The sequence below is a fragment of the Geotrypetes seraphini genome, chromosome 2 (assembly GCF_902459505.1).
Source record: "Geotrypetes seraphini chromosome 2, aGeoSer1.1, whole genome shotgun sequence".
Taxonomy (NCBI): domain Eukaryota; kingdom Metazoa; phylum Chordata; class Amphibia; order Gymnophiona; family Dermophiidae; genus Geotrypetes; species Geotrypetes seraphini.
Window position 1 is genome coordinate 250685583 of NC_047085.1, and position 21792 is coordinate 250707374.

At 37.7% G+C, this 21792-nt stretch overlaps 1 protein-coding gene across 2 annotated transcripts in view; it reads right to left on the reverse strand.

The window, feature by feature from the left end:
- LOC117353420 (40-kDa huntingtin-associated protein-like) overlaps window positions 1-21792 on the reverse strand; it is a 76335-nt gene that overhangs the window by 16724 nt on the left and 37819 nt on the right. For both annotated transcript variants that reach the window (XM_033929337.1, XM_033929336.1), the window contains 2 exons: window positions 6262-6326; window positions 5972-6053 (listed from right to left, as the gene is read on the reverse strand). In XM_033929337.1, the coding sequence (XP_033785228.1) occupies window positions 5972-6053; window positions 6262-6326 (147 nt within the window). The remainder of the gene's footprint in view (window positions 1-5971; window positions 6054-6261; window positions 6327-21792) is intronic.

A 21792-nucleotide genomic window follows, 5' to 3' on the forward strand; every position in this document is an offset into this window, starting at 1 on the left:
TTGATTCGCTTTGGCCAACTGAATTGATTTTTTGATTCAATATGATTCGATTTCTATGACACAGCTTTATAAATGTAAGCATTTAAATTGTATTATTTAACCAAGGCAATATTATGCCAAAGATAACATTGCTTTAAAATTAGCTAGAAAAATGGATTACATGAATTACATTTTCTAGATCCTATTTGGAAATATTAGTTTGTCATTCTTCCTCTATAAGCTATTATCTCCCCCATCCTAATTCATCATTTGACTATGCAGCCTGTGTCTGGCATCCCAGTACTCCCCCACCCCTCTTCCTGACAAGCATATCACATCTGTTTTCTGCCGTTTCCTCTGCCATTGCTGTTTTCTGTGATGTGCAGCAGCAGCACTAAAGTGGATAGATGCTATGGGACCTTCCATAATGCTGCACTGCTATACATTTAGTCGATGCTGATGCCAATCACACCCCTCTCTGAAGTCACTTCCTGTTTTTAAGAGGGTAGCACCAACAGTGTGTGTAGCAGTGCTGCAGTTTGGAAGGTCCCGCTGTGGGAAGCATCAGAAGTGTGGCAACTTCCAAGAAATCTAGTGCCCAGAAATAGTGCCAGAATATCTTGTCTGCTATCAATGGAACCCTTCCCTCCTGCCTCCTAGTGTCCCAGCATTTCAAATCATCAAAAGGGCCAGACATCTGCCCTAGCAGACTCCAAGGGAGTCACCTCCTACTTAGCAAACTTTGTATGCATTTCAATAAAATATTTTCAAACCTTTATTTTAACCTTTTCCTTATGCTTTCATTTTTTTTTTAAATTATGTTACATTTCCTTTCCCCTCTGATTCTTTCTTCTTCTCTTAGCCTTTCTTAGCTATTTCCTGCTCCTTGCCCCAGGTCCCACTTTTTTTCTGTCACAATTTTTTTTAACTTTTATTCTGTTCATCTTTTGCACTTATCCTTTTTCTGCTTTCTCTCCTGTTTTCACATTCATACTTAAATCCTGACATAGCTTTCAAACAGGGAAAGGGAATGGATGGATTTGTGGAACATTCTCGCACAGTGATCATTTGGTCTTCTTCTCCCACTTACTTCTGTTACCCCTATTTTCAACCCCTCCTCTTAACCTTTCCAGCTTTTCACCAGTCTTCTCTGCAACCCCTCTTTTGTGTATAAAGGGCACCAAAAGACATGTGCTGAATCTGTTAAAAAATGTGTAGCCGGTTCTGCTGCTCTGTGTAAATTTAAAGCAACGGGCAGCGAGGGCTGTAAATGAGACACCGAGGTGCAAACTGGAAAAGAAAGCCCTGAGCTCTGTTTTGCTACAGGAATCAAGGAGGAAGGAAGGGCTGCTACAGATTTATATTGTTGCTGCTGGGAGATGCTGAAGTTAAATCCTGAAAAAGAAGAGACAGAAACTACCAGCTCACGTGCAGTGCAGAACGGGCCAATCTCCCACAATAAAAACTGCATTATGGGGGCAGCGAGAGAAATCCTGCACAGCGACTTATAATAGAATGAAGGACTCAGGCAAAGAGAAAGCCTGAGCGGGCCTGTGCAGATTGACGGCGACAGCTAAGAAAAAACTGTGCTGAATCAGTGAGGCCGTTTTTTTTTAAAAACCAAAATCGATTTGAATCGATTTAGCCAAAGTGAATCGGTGAATCGATTTGAATCATGAATTGGGCAGCTCTAATATGCACAAGGACTCTTCTGACATCCTGTCTCTTAGAATGTTAGACTTGCACTGAGCCGCAACTGTGCAGGAGTACCCTTGAACACATCACAACACACGCAAACTTGTTTCAACATGCTTACTACTTTCTTTCATACCCAGCTAGATAAATTATTGAACGCCCCTCATGTACAAACATGCACAAGTCTGTGCACACAGTGAAATGAAAGGACACATTAATGCCTGTTTTCTGCGCTTAAATATAATAAGCCTTTCAAGTGAAAAAAATTTAAAAGCCTACATTTAAAAGGCACAGAAGACTGGTGTCCCCCATGCAAGAACCGTAAAGCAGCCTCCATCAGGTCCTAATGCTGGTAAGCCTGTGTGCCTCAAGTGTCCCTTAAAGCTTCCTCTGCTCTTTTTTTTCTTCTCAAATTCCAGGGGCAGGAGTAAGGGAGAACTCTCCAATGAGACCGAGAGGGGAAGGGAGGGACCTGGCACTACCAGGTTTACACCCTAGGAAGGGTAGGCCTGCAGCTAGTCCCCAAACTCAACTAAGTTTTCCTGCTAGGCCAGGGGCCCACAGATTAACCAGGTTGTAACCATCTACCTGCTAGATAGAGAACCCCAGAGTTCTGCCATATATCCTCTTGTGCAGCAGCCTTACTTCCAGTATTCTCTCTATCTCCACCTGCTGGTAGATGGACACAACTCATAAGTCTCTGGATTTATCTGTTGGACGCTATGGAATGGGAAATTTAAAAAATATATACATACATTCCCATTCAGCCTCCTTCAAAACTACTTGCTGTGGATATACACGTGTAAGCGGTGGCTTTTCCAGAATTGCTACTTACATTAGTAGGGCTATTTACATGTGCAAATTCTGCCTAATCCTTCTTCCAAAATCTTTATTTATTGTTCAATCTTACATCAAGAACACAATATTACATAATTTAAACCTTGTAAACATCAATCTTGTAAACATCACTTGTATTTCTTCTAACATCATCTTAAAAACATAAATTTATATATACCCTCCCGACCCACCCTTCCCACAAATATTTTAATAAAAAATATCATATAAATATTATATTCTTATCTATTGATCACACCTTTAATATAACTTTATACCCTCCCCCTCCCCCCTATGTATGAGAGTACTTTCAGTGGATAATGGTGTCTAATCATTGCAATAATTTGTCAATGGCCCCCCAATCTTTTTAAAATTGTTATAATTCCCTCTTTGTATGGCAATTGTTTTTTCCATTTTGTAAATGTGGCAAAACGAATTCCACCAGAAGGTATAGTTAAGTCTATTGTAATTTTTCCAATTATTGGTGATATGTTGTATGGCGACTCCTGTCATAATCAATAAGTTTATTATTGCTTGATGAAATTTGACTTTTTGTTCTCATTGACATACCGAACATAATTGTATCATATGATAATGCTACATGGTTTTCTAGTAAACAATTAATTTGAGACCAAATTGATTTCCAAAATGCCATGATACAGGGACAATAGAATATTAAATGATCTAAAGTTCCTGCTTCCAGATTACAATGCCAGCATTTATTAGACTTAGAACTATCTAACTTTTATAATCTAACTGGGGTCCAAAATGCTCTATGTAAAAGAAAAAAACAAGTTTGTCTCATAGATGCGGACACCGTAGATCTCATTCTCCAAGACCAAATTCGTGGCTATTGAGACGCAGTAATTTGATGCTTTATCTCAATGCTCCAAATGTCCCTAAGTCCATTTTTAGGTTTTTTATTTATAAATCCGTTTATCAATTTATACCACTGTGCGGCCTGGTGACCCAAGAAGTCCACCTGAAAGCATAAAAACTCCAGACTATACTGATTATTGAGATTTTTCCATTCAGAGAACCTCTCCTGAATAGCCTGCTTCACTTGCAATTATCTAAAGCTTTGTGATTTATTAAGACCATATTTATGTTGCAACTGTGAAAAGTCAAGCAGCTTACCATTTGAAATAACATCTCCCAAAATTCGTATATCTGCAATCATCCAATGCTTCCAGATAACCTTAAATCCGCCAATTTGAATCTCGGAGTTTAACCATATAGTTTGATTTGTTGATTTATAGATTGGAATAGGCGTTAAATTACTAACATATCAGAGAGTTTTCCATGTATCCATAAATATTCTGTTTTCTTTATATATTCTAGGCATTTTAATACTAAGGACATGACATAATCGTAAAGGGAACATGAGTCGCCACTCCAGCCATAACCAATCTGGGGTATTATCACTAAGCTCTGGGTGGACCCAATACATACCCTGCCGCAAAATATAGGCTATAGAACCTATAGAAATTGGGAAAATTTACCCCACCCTCCGCAATTGATTTTTGTAAAGATACTAAAGCAATTCTAGGAGTTTTGCTCAACCAAACAAATTTTGTAAGAATACTGTTTAACTTTTTGTAAAAGGACCCCTTAAAAAAAACTGGTAACATTCCAATCTGATAACAAACCACAGGCAATATCATTTTTTTAATAGTTTTTGAACTCTCTCCCACCAAGACAGATCTAATGGATTCCATTGCTCACACATTTCTGTTACCTTCTGCAATAAAGATTTTTCATTCTCTTTCATTGTGTCTTCCAGTGTGTTTTTTATCCAAATTCCCAAATATTTTAATCCATCTTCCTTCCATACAAAAGAAAATGAATCAAATAATCCTTTTGTGGAAGAACTTCAGATTTACTCCAATTTATCTTATACCCTGAAAATTTTCCAAATTTCTCAATTAATTCTAGTAAGCATGGAATGGTTGTTTCTGGATTTCTGAATAAGGAATACCCTTGTATCTCTTTTACTTGCTGAATAGCTTTTTTTTTCCAATTCTTTATTCATTTTAAAATCAAACAAGTGCACATAAATATATCATAAATTAATTCCAATATAGCACTTTAAAATCTAAAACATAAAATCTAATAGACCATTAATGATAAAACCCTACCCACCCACCCTTCATCAGTTATTCTATATAAAATATATTATACTATTATTATAAACATAATTATAAAAATTTCCTCCCTAAGTCCAACCCTCTCCCCTAAGTGTGCATATAAATATCTAATAACAGGGGTTCCAAAATAATATCAAAAAGCAAAGGAGATAGGGGACAACCTTGTCTAACCCCCCTCCACAAATTAAAGTGAGGTGATTAAATTTGCGGACGATACGAAGTTATTCAGAGTAGTGAAGACGCAGGGGGACTGTGAAGATCTGCAACACGACATAACCATGCTCGAGAAATGGGCAACAACAAGGCAAATGAGGTTCAACGTGGATAAGTGTAAAGTAATGCATGTTGGTATCAAAAATCCCATGCACGAATACAAGATGTCCGGGGCGGTACTTGGGGAGACCACCCAGGAAAGGGACTTGGGAGTACTGATTGACAAGTCGATGAAGCTGTCTGCACAATGTTCGGCGGCGGCGAAAAGGGCAAACAGAATTCTAGGAATGATTAAGAAGGGAGTCACGAATAGATCGGAGAAGGTAATCATGCCGATGTACCGGGCCATGGTACGCCCTCACCTGCACTACTGCGTCCAGCATTGGTCACCGTACATGAAGAAGGACATGGCACTACTCGAAAGGGTCCAGAGAAGAGCAACTAAAATGGTTAAGGGGTTGGAGGAGCTGCCGTACAATGAGAGATTAGAGAAGCTGGGCCTATTCTCCCTTGAAAAGAGGAGATTGAGAGGGGACATGATAGAAACATTTAAGATAATGAAGGGATTAGATTCAGTAGATAAAGACAGATTGTTCACCCTCTCCAAGGTAGAGAGGACGAGAGGGCACTCTCTAAAGTTAAAAGGGGATAGATTCCGTACAAACGTAAGGAAGTTCTTCTTCAGCCAGAGAGTGGTGGAGAGCTGGAATGCTCTTCCAGAGGCTGTTATAGGGGAAAACACCCTCCAGGGATTCAAGACAAGGTTGGACAAGTTCTTGCTGAACCAGAACGAACGAAGGTAGGATTGATCTCGGTTAGGGCACAGGTCTTTGACCTTGGGGGCCGCCGCGTGAGCGGACTGCTGGGCGTGATGGACCACTGGTCTGACCCAGCAGCGGCAATTCTTATGTTCTTAAAGCATTCTGAAAATTTATTATTAATATATAGTTTTGCAACAGGGGAGCTATACAATGTTTGAATCATTTGTATAAATCTTGAACCTATTCCAAACCAACTGCCTAATCCTTCTAAAAAAGTTACCATAGTATGCTAAACTTTTTTGAAATGTTATTTTTAAATTGACCAATGATTTGTGAGCTTACCATGGCTATGATTATCAAAAGGCTCCCAGTCGTATTTTTCCAGTGTCTGGGCATGCTCTGGCAGCAACTTTTGAGGTGGTGGCTGGAGAAAACACATAGCTATCGATAAGAAAAATGGTTGGGATACATGTGCTTAGGTGCAGAATTATTGCTCCTAGGCCAAACAGCAAGAAAACCAATTAGTTTTATAAAATTTTATTTAGTTGAACACCCTCTTCTCACACTAAACTGAGTTCTGGGATTGTATCTTCATTCTAAATCAGTCACAAGAAAGTGAATGAGCTTCTTACCTGTAACAGCATGAGAAGTAGTACCCGAGACACTTCACACTTGACAATGACATCTAGGAAAGCCCCTGGAAAGAAAGACACAGACTGGTGAAAGAGGCTTGGGCTATTTTTTCATTTGTCCTGTTTTTTTTCCTACTTCCTCTGTTAAGCAGTTGCATGGTCCTGGCGCCAAGCTTGAGAAGATTAGGTTCTTACCTTGATAATCTTTCTGGTAGAAAGACATATGAGTCTTGAATCAGTGGATTATTCACCCCTACTCGTGAGTTTGTATAGAAGGCGTCATCTACATTTTTCACTTCCTCCTCCCCTATCCCGGCACTGTGTTGTTTTCCTCAGTTCGTACCAAAGCAGTTGACAGCCACTATAACAGGTAAAAGAAAGAGGAAAGGCATGGGGAACTCCTCCGATGGCGAAAAGTCTGTTCTGTTCTTAAATCAGTTAAAATTAAAGAAAACCAATGCCAATAGGAACATAGAAAAAAGAAGGTAGAACTCAACAAGCCACCTACCCGAGTGCAACCAGCATTAAAACTTATGTAGTTTCCGCAATCTGCCATTTGGTTAAACTTTTTTTTTTTCAATAGATAGCTATCAACAACCCTCCCCTCTTGAGGAAGATAACTCTGAACACTGTGGAGACTTCCAGGCATTCATCACTCTTCAAACCTATTTGACAGTGGAAGGTCAATCATCCAGAAAATATATACATGTCTGAGACAGGAAGCAGGCTAAATCTAAATCTGACAGAGCGAGCCTTCAATAAAAAAAACTGTCTTGACAGCACCGAATATCGCATCACATATTTTCAGAGAAGGGTTTATTGTCTGATAAAGATAAGTGCACTTTATTTCCTTCTCATAACATCGTGTATAATAAGTGCGATGATCGAGAATGGTGCTGTCTTGTCTTTGAATAAGAAATTGCACAAAGAGCTACATTGTAGTCATTTTCTGAGCACTTTGCACTACTTATTGTACTTCTAGGATTTAAGGGTAAACTAGATGCACATCTCCTTAAGAGTGGCATAGAGTGATACGGGTATGGGTAAGCTGAATGCACATCTCCCTATGAGAAGCATAGAGTGATATGGGGACCAAAACTATGCCAGGGTACACCTGGTGGGGCCTCCTCGTGTGCGGATCGCCGGACTTGATGGACCTAAGGTCTGATCCGGAGATGGCAATTCTTATGTTCTTATGTTATATGTATGAGAGAATGTGAGAGTCTATATCAGTGGAATTTGAATAACTGAAAGACTTATTCTGAGACTTTTTAACTACAATATAAAAAGATGACCTGAGATATGAAAATTATTCATCACCTAGAGGTAACGATAAGCGCAGTAAACACTACTCCCAACTAATAAACTCCCCTTCTCTAAACAGCAAAGCACTTTTTAGACTAGTTAACTCCCTATTCGACATAGACTCTCACAAACGCTCCACCTCCGACCTCCCTCCCTCCGCAATCACTCTAGCCGACCACTTCGCGAACAAAATCCACACTCTAAAACTGTCTCTTGCAGCTCACAGCCCCGATCCCCCACTCAACCTACGCGCAGCAGATACTGAAGGTTCAATAGCCGACATGTCCTGGACCTCCTTTGTAAATCCTGACTGGAATCTATTCCTCGAACTTTATTCTAAATACGCCAATTCCAACTGCCTATTAGATACTTGTCCTCCCACCATCATGAAATGCGCCCCCCCATCATTCAAAGCAGAACTCTTCAATTGGGTATCTCTATGCCTGTCCACGGGATACTTCCCGTCCGAACTTGGCCACATCCTCATTTCCCCTATCCCTAAACAACCCAAGGAGCCAATCTCTTCCATCACCAACTACAGACCCATCGCCAACATACCACTCTTCCAAAAACTCATGGAAGGTCTTGTCAACAACAACCTTACGAATTACCTCGACAAGTTCAATATTCTTCATGACTCCCAGTCCGGTTTCCGCCCAAATCATAGCACCGAAACCGTCCTAGCTGCCCTGACAAATTACCTCCTCCACCTGTTCTCTCTGGGTAAAAGCGCCCTGATACTTCAATTCGACCTGAGTAGTGCCTTCGACCTGGTCGACCACGACATTATGCTCAACTGCCTTGATTCCATCGGCATCTCCGGACAGGTAATAGATTGGTTCACAGGCTTCCTAACAAACCGTACCTACCAGGTCCACAGTAATGGAGCCTTCTCCCACCACTGGCGTAACCCTTGTGGAGTCCCACAAGGCTCTCCCCTATCCCCCTCCCTATTCAATATTTACTTGACCCCTCTGGCACGAAGCCTAGCAAACTCTAACCTAAAATCGTTCATATATGCAGATGACATCACCATCATTGTCCCCATTACCTCACTCACTCTAGAAACGGAAAAACTCATCGCATCTATCCTCACCAAGTTAGAACTGTGGACCTCAAAACTCAAATTAAAATTGAACTCTGAAAAAACCAAAATCTTCCTAGCGAGTCCCAACCACAAATTAACAAACACTTCCCTCAGACTGAATGGGCTAGATTACCCTATCTTACCCACCATAAAAATCCTTGGAGTCATCCTGGACCTCACCCTAACCTTCGATGACCATACCAGTGCCCAGGTGAAAAAAATGTTTCTGTACCCTCTGGAAACTGCGCACCATCAAACGCTACTTCGACCACCAAGCCTTCCGTCTACTCGTTCAATCTCTGGTATTAAGCATATTAGACTACTGCAACATTATTTACCTGGGATCCTATAAAAATACCATCAAACGTCTTAGAACAGTCCAAAATGCGGCCGTCCGCCTCATCTATGATCTCAAAAAATACGACCATGTTAGCCCCTACTACACCAAACTCCATTGGCTTCCAGTTGAGGCAAGGATCATCTTTAAGTTCGCCTGCCTCTGTTTCAAAACTCTTACAGGATCTTCCCCAATCTACTTGTCTGAGCACCTTGAAATAGCAGGCCCCTCTCGCACACGAAACGCCCACCTATTCACCTTTCCCTCCCTAAAAGGCTGCCTCTACAAGAGATTCATTGATAGAACCCTAGTATTCCAAGCGGGCAAATGGAACAATTGCCTTACCACCCTCATCTCCAACTCCCCGCCCTACCACCTGTTCAGGAAGTCACTAAAAACCTACCTCTTCGACAAATTCCGCTAACGCTGCCTTCCCTCCTTCCCTGCACCCTCCTGACCTCGACATGCCTCCATTCCCTCTGACTACGCCCCCCTCCCAAGCCACTATGGCCTCTCTTTCTCAATCTCTGTTTTATCTAATTGCCCTGCCTTTTCATTGCCTCCATTTACCACCGCTATAACATGTAACATCGCTATATACGTACTGTCTCTTCTTTAGTATATGCCTTTTTATTACTGCTATTTATGTAACATCTCTGTAAATGTAACAACACTGTAATATGTATCATCGCTGTAAATGTACAGTCTCTTCTATTGTTAACCGCATTGAACTTCCATGGTATTGCGGTATACAAGAATAAAGTTATTATTATTATTATTATTAACGAAGAACAACACTCCTAATATCCAGCAACGCCAAGACTTTGTCTTTTTTCTTTAAACCCATGGCCTGTAATGTGGGCAGCTGGACTTCCTCATTTGCATAGAAGGCTGAGACTACTTTTGGTAGAAAAGAAGGCACCATGTGTAGTGAGATGCCTGACTCCGTAAACCTGAGGAAAGGTTCTCTGCACAGCAGAGGCTGCAGCTCTGAGACCCTTCTCGCCGAGGCAATAACTACCAGAAAAAACAATGTTAATATTCCAAGTTGGGAACAGCTGTCACTATAGGAGGATGGAGTCATATCGTTTCCGTCAAAAATCTGGCTATATCAGGATGTGAAGCTCTAAAGCAAGAGAAGCCTGTCACCTGTACTTTGAGGGTATCAACCGCTAGGCCCTTCTTGATCCTGTCCTGAAGAAACGCTAGGACCACTGACAGCAAAGCCTGAAAAGCTCTACATTCTGCTTAGCACAGCAGCGCTGAAAAGTCTTCCAAGCCTTTGCAAAGGCTGCAGCAGTCACCGGTTTTTTAGATCTTAGGAGGGTAGCTATGACCACTTCCAAATAGCCCTTGTGCTCTAAGGCTTCGTGCTTAAGAGCCATGCTATAAGCCCACAGTGTTCCAGATCATCCATGGCCACAGGCCCCTGTGAGAGAAGAGCTGAATGAAGCTGCAGTTTGTGACATATGTCCCTCTGAAGGCAGACCACATCCATGTACCATAGCCAACCCAGCCAGTCTGGAGCAACCATGATTACCAACCCCAGGTGAGTCACTATTCTTTGAATTACTTGACATAGTGGGCCATGGGGCATGGGCTCTGCCCCTTTTAAATGAAATGAAGATAATTAAAGTAGTTATTAGCTTCTCATAGCAGAATAACACCTCCAAGTGATTCTGATTAAGACTTCTTTAAAGTTTTTTTGAGAAGGGTATTTTTTGGACAGATTAGTTTGTTCTCTCTCATTCCTGTATATATTTTTGGTGGAAACACAACAACCCCTTCTCTGGCCAAGGTTGTACTAGAGCATCCATGCTGGTGCTTCCTGGCTCAAATCTTTGACTGAAGAAGCAAGAGACTTTTTTGTTGACTGCCAACACCATCAGATCAAATATCAAATGTTCCCATCGATGCACAATGCTGTTGAAGACCTACCAGGAAAGAGACCACTCTCCCAGGTCCAGGGTCTGCTGGCTGAGATAATTGGCCTGAACATTTTCTACTCCTGCACTTCTAAAAATGATACCCTGGAGGTTCTGGATTTTAACTTCCTACCAAACACCCTAAATTTGGCTTCCAGAACCTCCCTACTACATTTCCCTAGGTCATTGGTACCCACATGTACCAAACCAACAGGCTCCTCCTTTTCCACAAAATGGTTCTGAGTTGATGAGGTTTAATTTTATTAGTTACCCATCTCCTTATAACTGGCATGCCTAGGGTGCTATGCCAAAAGACCTGCAGCCAGGACCCCATGTCATGGAAGGAGCAGAACAGAAAATTCAGGCCAAAGACAGAGCAGGCTTCCACAGGCAGTTTAACTCAATAGAAACAGTTTTAATTCCTCAACAGCTTAGATGCAACTGGGAAAAATACTGTATTTGTTCTTTTTTTTGGCAAATGAGGAGAGAGAGAAACCATTTCAGTAACAGGATAGCATTGTTTTCATGCCCATTCACCAGACTGGGAAAAAAAAATAAAAACTGATGTATTGATAAAATGTTATTATACATGCTAAGAAATTAAGGGCTAGATTCACTAAAGTCAGTGACGATCACTGCTCACTGACCCGATTCACTAAACGGCCTACCGTGTGTTATTCCCCTCGATCGCCCATTTTCCGATCCGGCCATGCAAATTAGTAAAATCCCATGTAAAATAGCCAAGCAACTGATTCATTTACATCGCTTGGCTATTTAGCATCGGGTTTTACCAATCCTAAAACCCGACTGCTGTAGACCTGTTGGTAACTTAGTGAATCTAGCCCTAATCGCTGAACTCCAGGAGAACTGTTCCTTCCTGTTGCCATGTGATTACATCACACATTTGCATGCCTAATTAAGAACATAACATAAGAACATAAGCAGTGCCTCTGCTGGGTCAGACCAGAGGTCCGCTCACGCGGAGGCCCATCAGGTCCAGGACCTGTATAGAAATCCCCTTCTATCCCCTTTTCCTACAGGAAATTATCTAATACCTTCTTGAACCCCAATACCGTACTCTATCCTATCACACCCTCTGGAAGTGCATTCCAGGTGTCCACCACCCTTTGGGTGAAGAAGAACTTCCTAACATTGGTTTTGAATCTGTCCCCTCTTAATTTTACCGAATGCCCTCTCGTTCTTGTAGTTTTTGAAAGTTTGAAGAATCTGTCCCACTCCATTTTCTCGATGCCCTTCATGATCTTGTAAGTCTCTATCATGTCCCCTCTAAGTCTCCGTTTTTCTAGGGAAAAGAGCCCCAGTTTCTCTAATCTTTCTGCATATGAAAGGTTTCCATACCCTTTATCAATCGTGTTGCACTTTTCTGAACCCTCTCAAGTATCGCCATATCTTTCTTAAGGAACGGCGACCAATATTGGATGCAGTACTTCAGATGCGGGCGCACCATCGCCCGATACAACGGCAGGATAACTTCTTTCGTTCTAGTTGTAATACCTTTCTTGATAGTACCTAGCATTCTATTCGCCTTCTTAGCAGCCGCTGCGCACTGTGCCGACGGCTTCATTGTCTTGTCCACTATTACCTCCAAGTCCTTTTCTTGGGTACTTTCACCCATTACCAGCCCTACCATTGTATAGCTGTACTTTAGATTTCTGTTTCCTATATGCAAAACTTTACATTTCTCTACATTGAACTTCATCTGCCATCTCGTCGCCCACTCTCCTAGTTTGTTCAGGTCCCTTTGTAAATCTTCGCAGTCCTCTTTAGTCCTAACTCCACTAAATAGTTTGGTCCTAACTCCACTAAATAGTTTAGTCCTAACTCCACTAAATAGTTTGGAATTTTATTACTTCGCACTTCGTCCCTGTTTCTAGATCATTTATAAATACATTGAACAGCAGCAGTCCGAGTACTGACCCCTGCGGAACACCACTTGTGACCCTCCTCCAGTCTGAGTAGTGGCCCTTCACTCCTACCCTTTGTTTTCTACCTGCAAACCAATTCTTGATCCATCTATGTACGTCTCCTTCCACCCCATGGTTCTTCAGTTTCTGTAGTAGGCGTTCATGGGGTACCTTATCAAAGGCTTTTTGGAAATCTAGTATACGATGTCTATGGGGTCCCCTTTGTCCATCCGTTTGTTAATTCATTCGAAGAAGTGCAATAAGTTCATTAGGCACGATCTTCCCTTGCAGAAGCCATGTTGGCTTGTTTTCATAAGTTTATTTCTTTCTAGATGCTCATCGATGCTGTATTTTATCAGCGCTTCCGCCATTTTCCCCGGAACCGAAGTCAAACTTACCGGTCTGTAGTTCCCCAGTTCACCTCTAGATCCTTTTTTAAAGATGGGCGTAACATTAGCTATCTTCCAATCCTCTGGGATCACGCCTGTTTTCAAGGATAGAATACAAATCTGCTGTAGTAGTTCCGCTATTTCCTCCTTTAGTTCTTTCAATACCCTTGGGTGGATTCAGTCCGGGCCCGGAGATTTAACAGTTTTTAATCTATCTATCTGCTTGTGTACGTCTTCAAGGCTTACCTCCATAGATGTTAATTTTTCTGCTTGATCTCCTTTGATTCTTCATTCATTTAGTGTCCTGTATAGTTACCCTCTATCTGAAGGGGATTGAAGGATACAGATAGAGGGTAACATACAGGACACGAAATGAATGAGAAATACACGATTTAGGTAAAGGATCACTTACAGGTCATGGACCTGGGGGGCCGCCGCGGGAGCGGACTGCTGGGCATGATGGACCCCTGGTCTGACCCGGCGGAGGCAATGCTTATGTTCTTAAGATTTTTTCAGGTTCCAGCATATTGGATGTGTCCTCTTTTGTAAATACAGACGAAAAGAACATGTCTAGTCTATCCGCCACTTCTTTTTCCTCCATCATCATTTCTTTCCTATCTCCGTCATCCAGCGGTCCCACCTCCTCCCTTGCCGGCTGCTTCTCTTTAACATATCTGAAGAAAAGTTTGAAATTTCGTGCTTCCCAGGCTAGCCTCTCTTCATATTCTCTTTTTGCTCTTCTAACCATGAGGTGACATTCTTTTTGATGCTTCCTGTGCTCTTTCCAGTTCTCCTCGGTTTTTTCCTTTTTCCATTTCTGAAATGAATTTTTCTTATCTCCTATCGCTTTCTTCACTTCTTTAGTTATCCACGCCGGGTCTTTTGTTCGGCTCTTTTGCACCCTTTTCTAAATCTGGAGATATACAGATTTTGCGCCTCGCTCACCATGTCCTTGAATAATGACCAGGCTTGCTCTACAGTCTGCGATTTCTTTGAGCTGTTCCTAAGTTTCTTTCTTACCATTACTCTCATCGCTTCGTAGTTTCCATTCTTGAAATTAAAAGTTGTCGCTGTGGTTCTCTTTCCCTTCAATAATCCTACTTCAACTTTGAACTTGATCATATTGTGATCGCTGTTTCCCAGCGGTCCCACTACTTCCACTTCTTTTGCAGGTCCTCTTAGCCCATTAAGGATTAGATCCAGAGTGGCATTCCCTCTCATCGTCAATTCTAATTATCAAAAGAAAATATTGCTGTTCCACCTGGATTGCAGGGATTTGGTGAGAAATAAAACATAGCAAAAATTTCAGTCATGAATAGCCATGCTCCTTTAATTCTAAGACCTATCGATGTTTTTTCTGTTTAACTTTTTTAATTAATTTTTTCATATAACAAGTGTATCATAAAAATTCATACAATTACCTTAAGTATACACTTGATATCTCCATAACATATTGTACATACAACATATCTTATATAATCCTTACTACAATTTTAGACATCATATAAAATTTAATAATTTTATCAACTATTATTCAATTATGAATCCCCTTCCCTCCCCTTATTTTGTTAGTTGCACACAATATAACAACTATTATGATAATTTATTTATATTTTATGATAAAGAGAATAAACCTACCCCCCTCCTTTATCAAGTATCTTATTATGGGAAAAATTATATCAATCATTACCTATCGATGTTGAAGTGAATGATGCTGGGGCGTGGCTTAACACGAGCACGGATGGAGGTGTGATCGTGAAGCTCCTCACCATCCAGGCAATGAAATATAAAAAAAAATTTTTTCCTTCAAGATAACTACATAGAAAATATATATTAAAAAAGCTGAACAAATGATACAAGATAAAATCCTAATTTCCTGCAGTTGAAGTGAGGTATGTGCTGACAGGAGTCGGGAAGGCAGAGAGCCGTTTGTGTTTTCGGCGGTTTCATGAAACTTGAATGCAGCGCTGAGACCGCGAGGTGTATGTGAGTGACCAATGAGTTTGATTGGAAAATTGTGAAGGAAGTTTGTATTCCGACCAGATATAACTGAAACCATAAGAAGGAAAAAATAGATAATCCTTTGATGAAAAGGGGATTGAATAAAGAAAACTGAGAGAGAGGAATACCGGCATTTTCTCTCAGTAATTAAGTGCCGAAGCGCTGAAAACAAATAAATATCAGCTTATTAAAATAAATAAAAATACTGAATTGAATATTATTTTCCTCTGACAAAGCTGCGATTGGGCTTGTGAGAGAGGAGACAGAGAAAAGGATTAACGGAACTTTTAAAAAAAACTGAAGCAGCAGAACATCGAGGCAGTTGAGAGACGCTGTGAATAAACAGAAGACAGTTGCTTCAAGTTTGTCAAAATAAGGGAAAATAACTCGATGAAGTGTTGCTCTCCTCGGTCGGAGCTGCGATTGGGCTTGTGAGAGGAGAGCTAAAAGAAAGGAATACCAAAAAAATTTTTTTTTTGCTCAGCGTTGAAACGATGTCTCATTAAGTGAGAGTGAATGTCAGAGATAGTGAATTAAATCTGTGAAAAGAATCGACTAATCTGAGAGAGATCTAAGGGAAGGAAAGGTTGTTGGACTGAATGTTCCCCTCCTTCATTGAGACAGTGAAAGGACTTAAAGGAAAAAAACCATAGAAAAGGATTATCACAGCAATAGTGAGAAAAGTAAAAAAGTTTCAAACTGACATAAGTAAAAAGTAGAAAAATATCAAAAATAACCCTCTTGCCAATATTAAAGAGATAAATACACTAAAAAAGGAGTATTCAAGATTGTGACAGATAACTGAGAAAGAGAAAAAGGGCTTAAAAAGAAAATTTTCTACTTCAAAAGATAGAACCAAATCTTGGAAGAAAAGGGATTAAAAACCTAAGAATACCAAACCTAAACCTAAGAGACTAAATATAAGAAATAAGAATAACCAAGAAAAAGAAAACAACAACATGGCAAGCACCAGACAAAACAAAAATGAGGCTGGTACATCTGCAAAAAGACAGAAACAAGACCAAATAACACCAAGCAAGATACCACTTCCTATTGAAGAACCAGAAATATTAAGCAAAACAGAAGTTATGGAAGAATTAAGACAAATCAAACAAATGCTTAAGGAAACTATAACTAATATGTCGGAAATGAAAGAAGAAATTTTAAATATTCATAGACAAATGGAAGTTAATAACAAAAGAACAACTGAACTAGAATCAAAAATGGAAGCTATAGAATGTGAATCAAAAAGATGTAAAAACGACAGCATGGAATTAAATAAATTAAAAGAACAACTGGAGGATTATGAGAATAGAGGAAGAAGGAAAAACATTAAACTTTTTGGAATACAAGAAAATTTAGAAGGAAAAAATACTATCCTTTTCCTTGAAAATTTAATTCCAAAAATATTACAATTAGACTTGAAACAACCAATTGAAATAGAAAGGGCGCATAGAATCCCAATCAAAAATTTAGAAAACAAAGGCAGACCAAGACCAATAATTTTCAAAATGCTTAGATACCAACAAGCATTAGATATATTGAATGCTGCAAAAAAAGATAAAAATCTAAACTATAAAGGATCCAGAATATGGTTTTTACCAGACTTTGCCAAAAACACAGCAAATAAAAGAAAGAGACTACTAGATATGAGACCTCTACTAAAAGAAAAAGGATTTAAATATGGTCTATATTACCCGGCGAAAATGAGAGTATCATCTGGAGACAAATCCTTATATTTTGAGGATCCTGAAAAACTAAAAGATTTTCTCTCTAAACCAGAACCTATGATATTTTAACATAAAACATTAAGATGATTTTGATGACTCTATGAAGAATTATAAAAATATGACATATTGAAATATCTGAAGAAAAGGAAGAAAACGATATAAAGAAAAGACAATAAAAATTATAAGAAAGAAAGAACAAGATATAGGGAAATTATTAAATAATACACTACATATATGTTTAAAATAATTTTATGTTAAGATCATAATACTAAGGAAATATAAATTAAAATATTGTTAAATGGATAATGATACATTAATGAAATGTTATGGAAAAATGATTAAAGATATAAAAGATCAATATATATAGATAGAAGGGAAATTTGTTTGAATATTGAATATTAATTGCCTGGAGTGGGGAGAATATTCGGGTTACAATTCCAATGTGTATCCTTAAGCAGCCAATGTATTGGGTGGGAAAGGGAGGGACAAGGAGAATATTTACTAGAATGATTAAGGGAAAAATAAATAAGGGATTAGATACATTAGGGTCAAATATGTGTGTCGTGAAGAAAATTTTTAGGATATTAAATATGAAAGAGGAGAGGAAGAAAAATATAATGAAAAGTATTAAAATATATAATGTCTTTTAAAATATATTCTATTAATGTCAATGGCCTGAATCATGTAATTAAAAGAAAAAAAGTATTAACATTTTTAAAAAAGCAAAATGCGGATATTTACTGTCTGCAAGAGACACATCTTAATATGAAGGAATCACAGAAATTATCAGGTGGATGGATAAAGGAATGTTTTTTTGCTCCAGCAGTGGATAAAAAAGCAGGGGTTGCAATTCTTATAAATAAAAAATGTATGGCCAAGATAAAGGTAAAAAGTTCAGATCCACATGGAAGATGGATACATATTGATATAGGTATGGGAAATGATACCCTGACGTTATTCAATATATATGCCCTTAATTCGAATCAATCAGAATTTTTCAAAAAGCTACAGAATATGTTATTACCACTGGCTGCCTCTAATTTAGTGGTGGCTGGAGATTTTAATGCTGTAATGGATCCATTATTGGATAAAAAACCAGGTAAAAATATTAAATCTTTAGGTCTAGATAATTTAGTTCAGTCATGTGATTTGAAAGATATATGGCGTATTCTTCATTTTAATGATCAGGAATATTCATTTTGTTCACAGGTTCATAAATCATTTTCAAGAATAGATTATATTTTTGTTTCAACAAATAAAGTGCAACAGGTGATTAAAGCCTCCATTGATCCTATTATTATCTCGGATCATGCGGGAGTATGGATAGAATTACAATTAGATCAATTAGAAAATAATAGACCTCTTTGGAGATTTGATAATGCATTGCTTGTGGATGACAAATTTTTGGAAAATTTTAAAACACAAATTAATGATTTTTTTCAAATAAATTTAGTGGAAGATACATCTATAGAGAATGTATGGGATGCATTTAAAGCAACTATGAGGGGTAATATTATATCATATTCAGCTTTTATTAGGAAACAGATTAAAAAACAATATATAGAATTAGAAAAAGAAATAAAAATATTAGAAGCTAAATTGGTAAATAAATGGGAATATGAAGTTTTACAAGCTCTTTTGAAAACAAAAGGTAAATATAATGAATTAACTTCAAAAATGATAAGAAAAGATTTGTTTTCCAAGCAAACAGTGTATTATGGAAATTCTAATAAGGCGGGGAAATTATTGGCAAATTATCTTAAGGCAAAAAAAAGGAGAACTAATATTAATGGAATAAAAGATGATAATGGTATAATAACAAATCAAACAAATATAATATTAAAACAATTTTTAAAATTTTATAAGGACCTGTATTCTTCCGAATCTCATTTGGAGAAACAAAAAGATGGAAAAAATTTTTTAGATTTAATTAATGGACCTAAAATTCCTGATCATATAAAACGAAGTTTAGAAGAACCTATATCATTAAAAGAATTAGAAACAGCATTGAGATCTCTTAGAGTTGGATCCGCTCCAGGTGGTGATGGTTACACAGTAGAATTTTATAAAACATTTCAAAATATCCTTTCCCCACATTTATTAAAATTATATCAGACACAACTTATAAAAGGTAATATAAAAGGTACTATGGCTGAATCAATAATAATTGTTTTGCCTAAGCCAAATAAAGATCCTACTTTGGTTTCAAACTACAGGCCTATATCTTTGATAAATGTTGATAATAAACTTTTGGCGAAAATTTTGGCTTTGAGATTAGCCAAAGCTCTCCCACATATTATAGATATGCATCAAACGGGTTTCGTTGCTAAAAGACATTCCTCCAATAACTCTAGACTATTATTTCACATGCTAAACTTATCAAAAAAAATGGATGAACCGGCTTTTACAGTTTCATTAGATGCTGAAAAAGCATTTGATAGGGTAGAATGGAATTTTATGTATCAGGCTTTAGAATGGTTTGGTATAGGTTCTGGATTTATACAAATGGTAAAAACATTGTATAGCTTCCCGATTGCAAGATTAAATATTAATAATAAGATATCTGATGGTTTTCAATTGCAGAGGGGAGTTAGACAAGGATGTCCTTTATCTCCTTTGTTATTTGATGTTGTATTAGAACCCTTATTGTTAGCAATACAGCAAACGAGGGAGATACAAGGTATTCCATATTCAGATATGGAATATAAAATTTCGGCTTATGCTGATGATATTTTACTTTATTTGAGAAATCCAGAGTCTACCTTATCTTCTTTATTGGAATTAATTGATAAGTTTGGCAAATTTTCAGGTTATAAAATTAATTGGAATAAATCTGAAATTATACCCTTGAATGTTCATTGTGTAAAAGGATTATTTGATACTTTTCCATTCATATGGAAAGAAGAAGGATTTAAATATCTAGGCATTCAAGTTAAAAAAACAATTGAAGATACTGTAAAAGAAAATGAAAAATATGTATTAAAAAAAGTTACGGAGTTATGTGAGCAATGGAACCCATTACATATTTCTTGGTGGGGAAGAGTTCAAACTATTAAAATGATGATATTGCCTGTAGTTTGCTACCAAATGAGTATGATACCTATTTATTTTCAGGGGTCCTTTTATAAAAAGCTCAATAGCATTTTAACAAAATTTCTTTGGCTTGGTAAAACACCTAGAATAGCTTTAGTAACTTTGCAAAAATCAATTAAGGAGGGAGGGGTAAATTTTCCAAATTTCTATAGGTACCATCAAGCCTATATTCTACGTCAGGGTATGTATTGGATCCTCCCAGAACTTATAGATAATGCACCGGATTGGTTATATTTGGAATGGCGCCTTATGTTTCCCCTAAATTTAGTTCATATGCCAAGTATTAATATACCCAGAAGATACAGAGAAAATAAAATAATAATAGATACTTGGAAAACGTTGAGATTTATTGATAAATTAACACTCATCCCAATATACAAATCAACTAATCAATCCATATGGATAAACTCCAAGATCAAAATTGGCGGAGCTCAAATCCTTTGGAAGAACTGGATTATTGCAGGCATTAGATCTTTAGACGATGTTATTTCAGAAGGTAAACTGCTGGATTTTACACAATTGCAACATAGATTTGGTCTTAATAAAACACAAAGTTTTAAATGGTTGCAATTGAAGCAGGCCATTCAGGTTGGGTTCCCTGAATGGAAAACATTAAACAATCAATATAGTTTAAAGTTCTTATGTTTTAAAGCAGACTTCCTAGGACATCAAGCCGCTTTGTGGTATAAATTAATATCTGGATATTTGAATAAAAAACCAAAAAATGGTCTAAGAGACATTTGGAGCATTGAGATTGGACATCAGATTAATGCATCTCAATGGCCACTAATTTGGTCTTGGAGAATGGGATGTACAGTGTCAGCATCTATGAGACAAACCTGGTTCTTTTTATTACATAGAGCTTTTTGGACCCCTACACGTTTGCAAAAATTAGACAGCTCTAAGTCTAATAAATGCTGGCACTGTAATCTGGAACCAGGGACATTAGATCATTTATTATATCATTGTCCCTATATTAAAATTTTTTGGAATTCAATTTGGCCACAAATTAATAAATTGATGGAAAATCATATTGCAATATCATATGATACAATTTTATTTGGAACAATGATGAGAAAAAAAAGTCAAATTTCAACAGAAAATAACAAACTTTTATTAATTATGACAGGGGTTGCCATTCAACATATAACTAACAACTGGAAAAATTACAACAACCTAAATTATACATTTTGGTGGAATACGATATGTCATTTATTTAAAATGGAAAGAACAATAGCAATACAAAGGGGGACATACACTAAATTTATAAAAATATGGGGGCCATTGACAAAATACTGTAATGAATAAATAATAAAAATTTCTTCTTCTTTTCTTCTTATAGGGATTTTTTTTTTTTCTCATGACACACATAGAGGGGGGGTAAGGAAAATAATTTATACATAATATATTATAATATATTATACAAAATGTAATATATGAATGAATACTAATAGAAGGGTGGGGGGAGGGAGAAGGGATAAAATTTAATTAGAACATATTGTATTAGATATAAAAATGTTATTGAATATTTATCAATTCTATTCTAATATGTTGTATACTTTCTGTAAAATTTGAAATATTATATTAAAGTAATAAAAGGGTGGGGGGAGGGTAAGGGAGAAAATCAAATTTAGATATATAATGTATTAGATATAAAAGTGATACTATGTAATTATCAATTGTATTTTAAATATTATGTACACTTTATGTAAAAATTTGAAAATAAAAATAATTGGAAA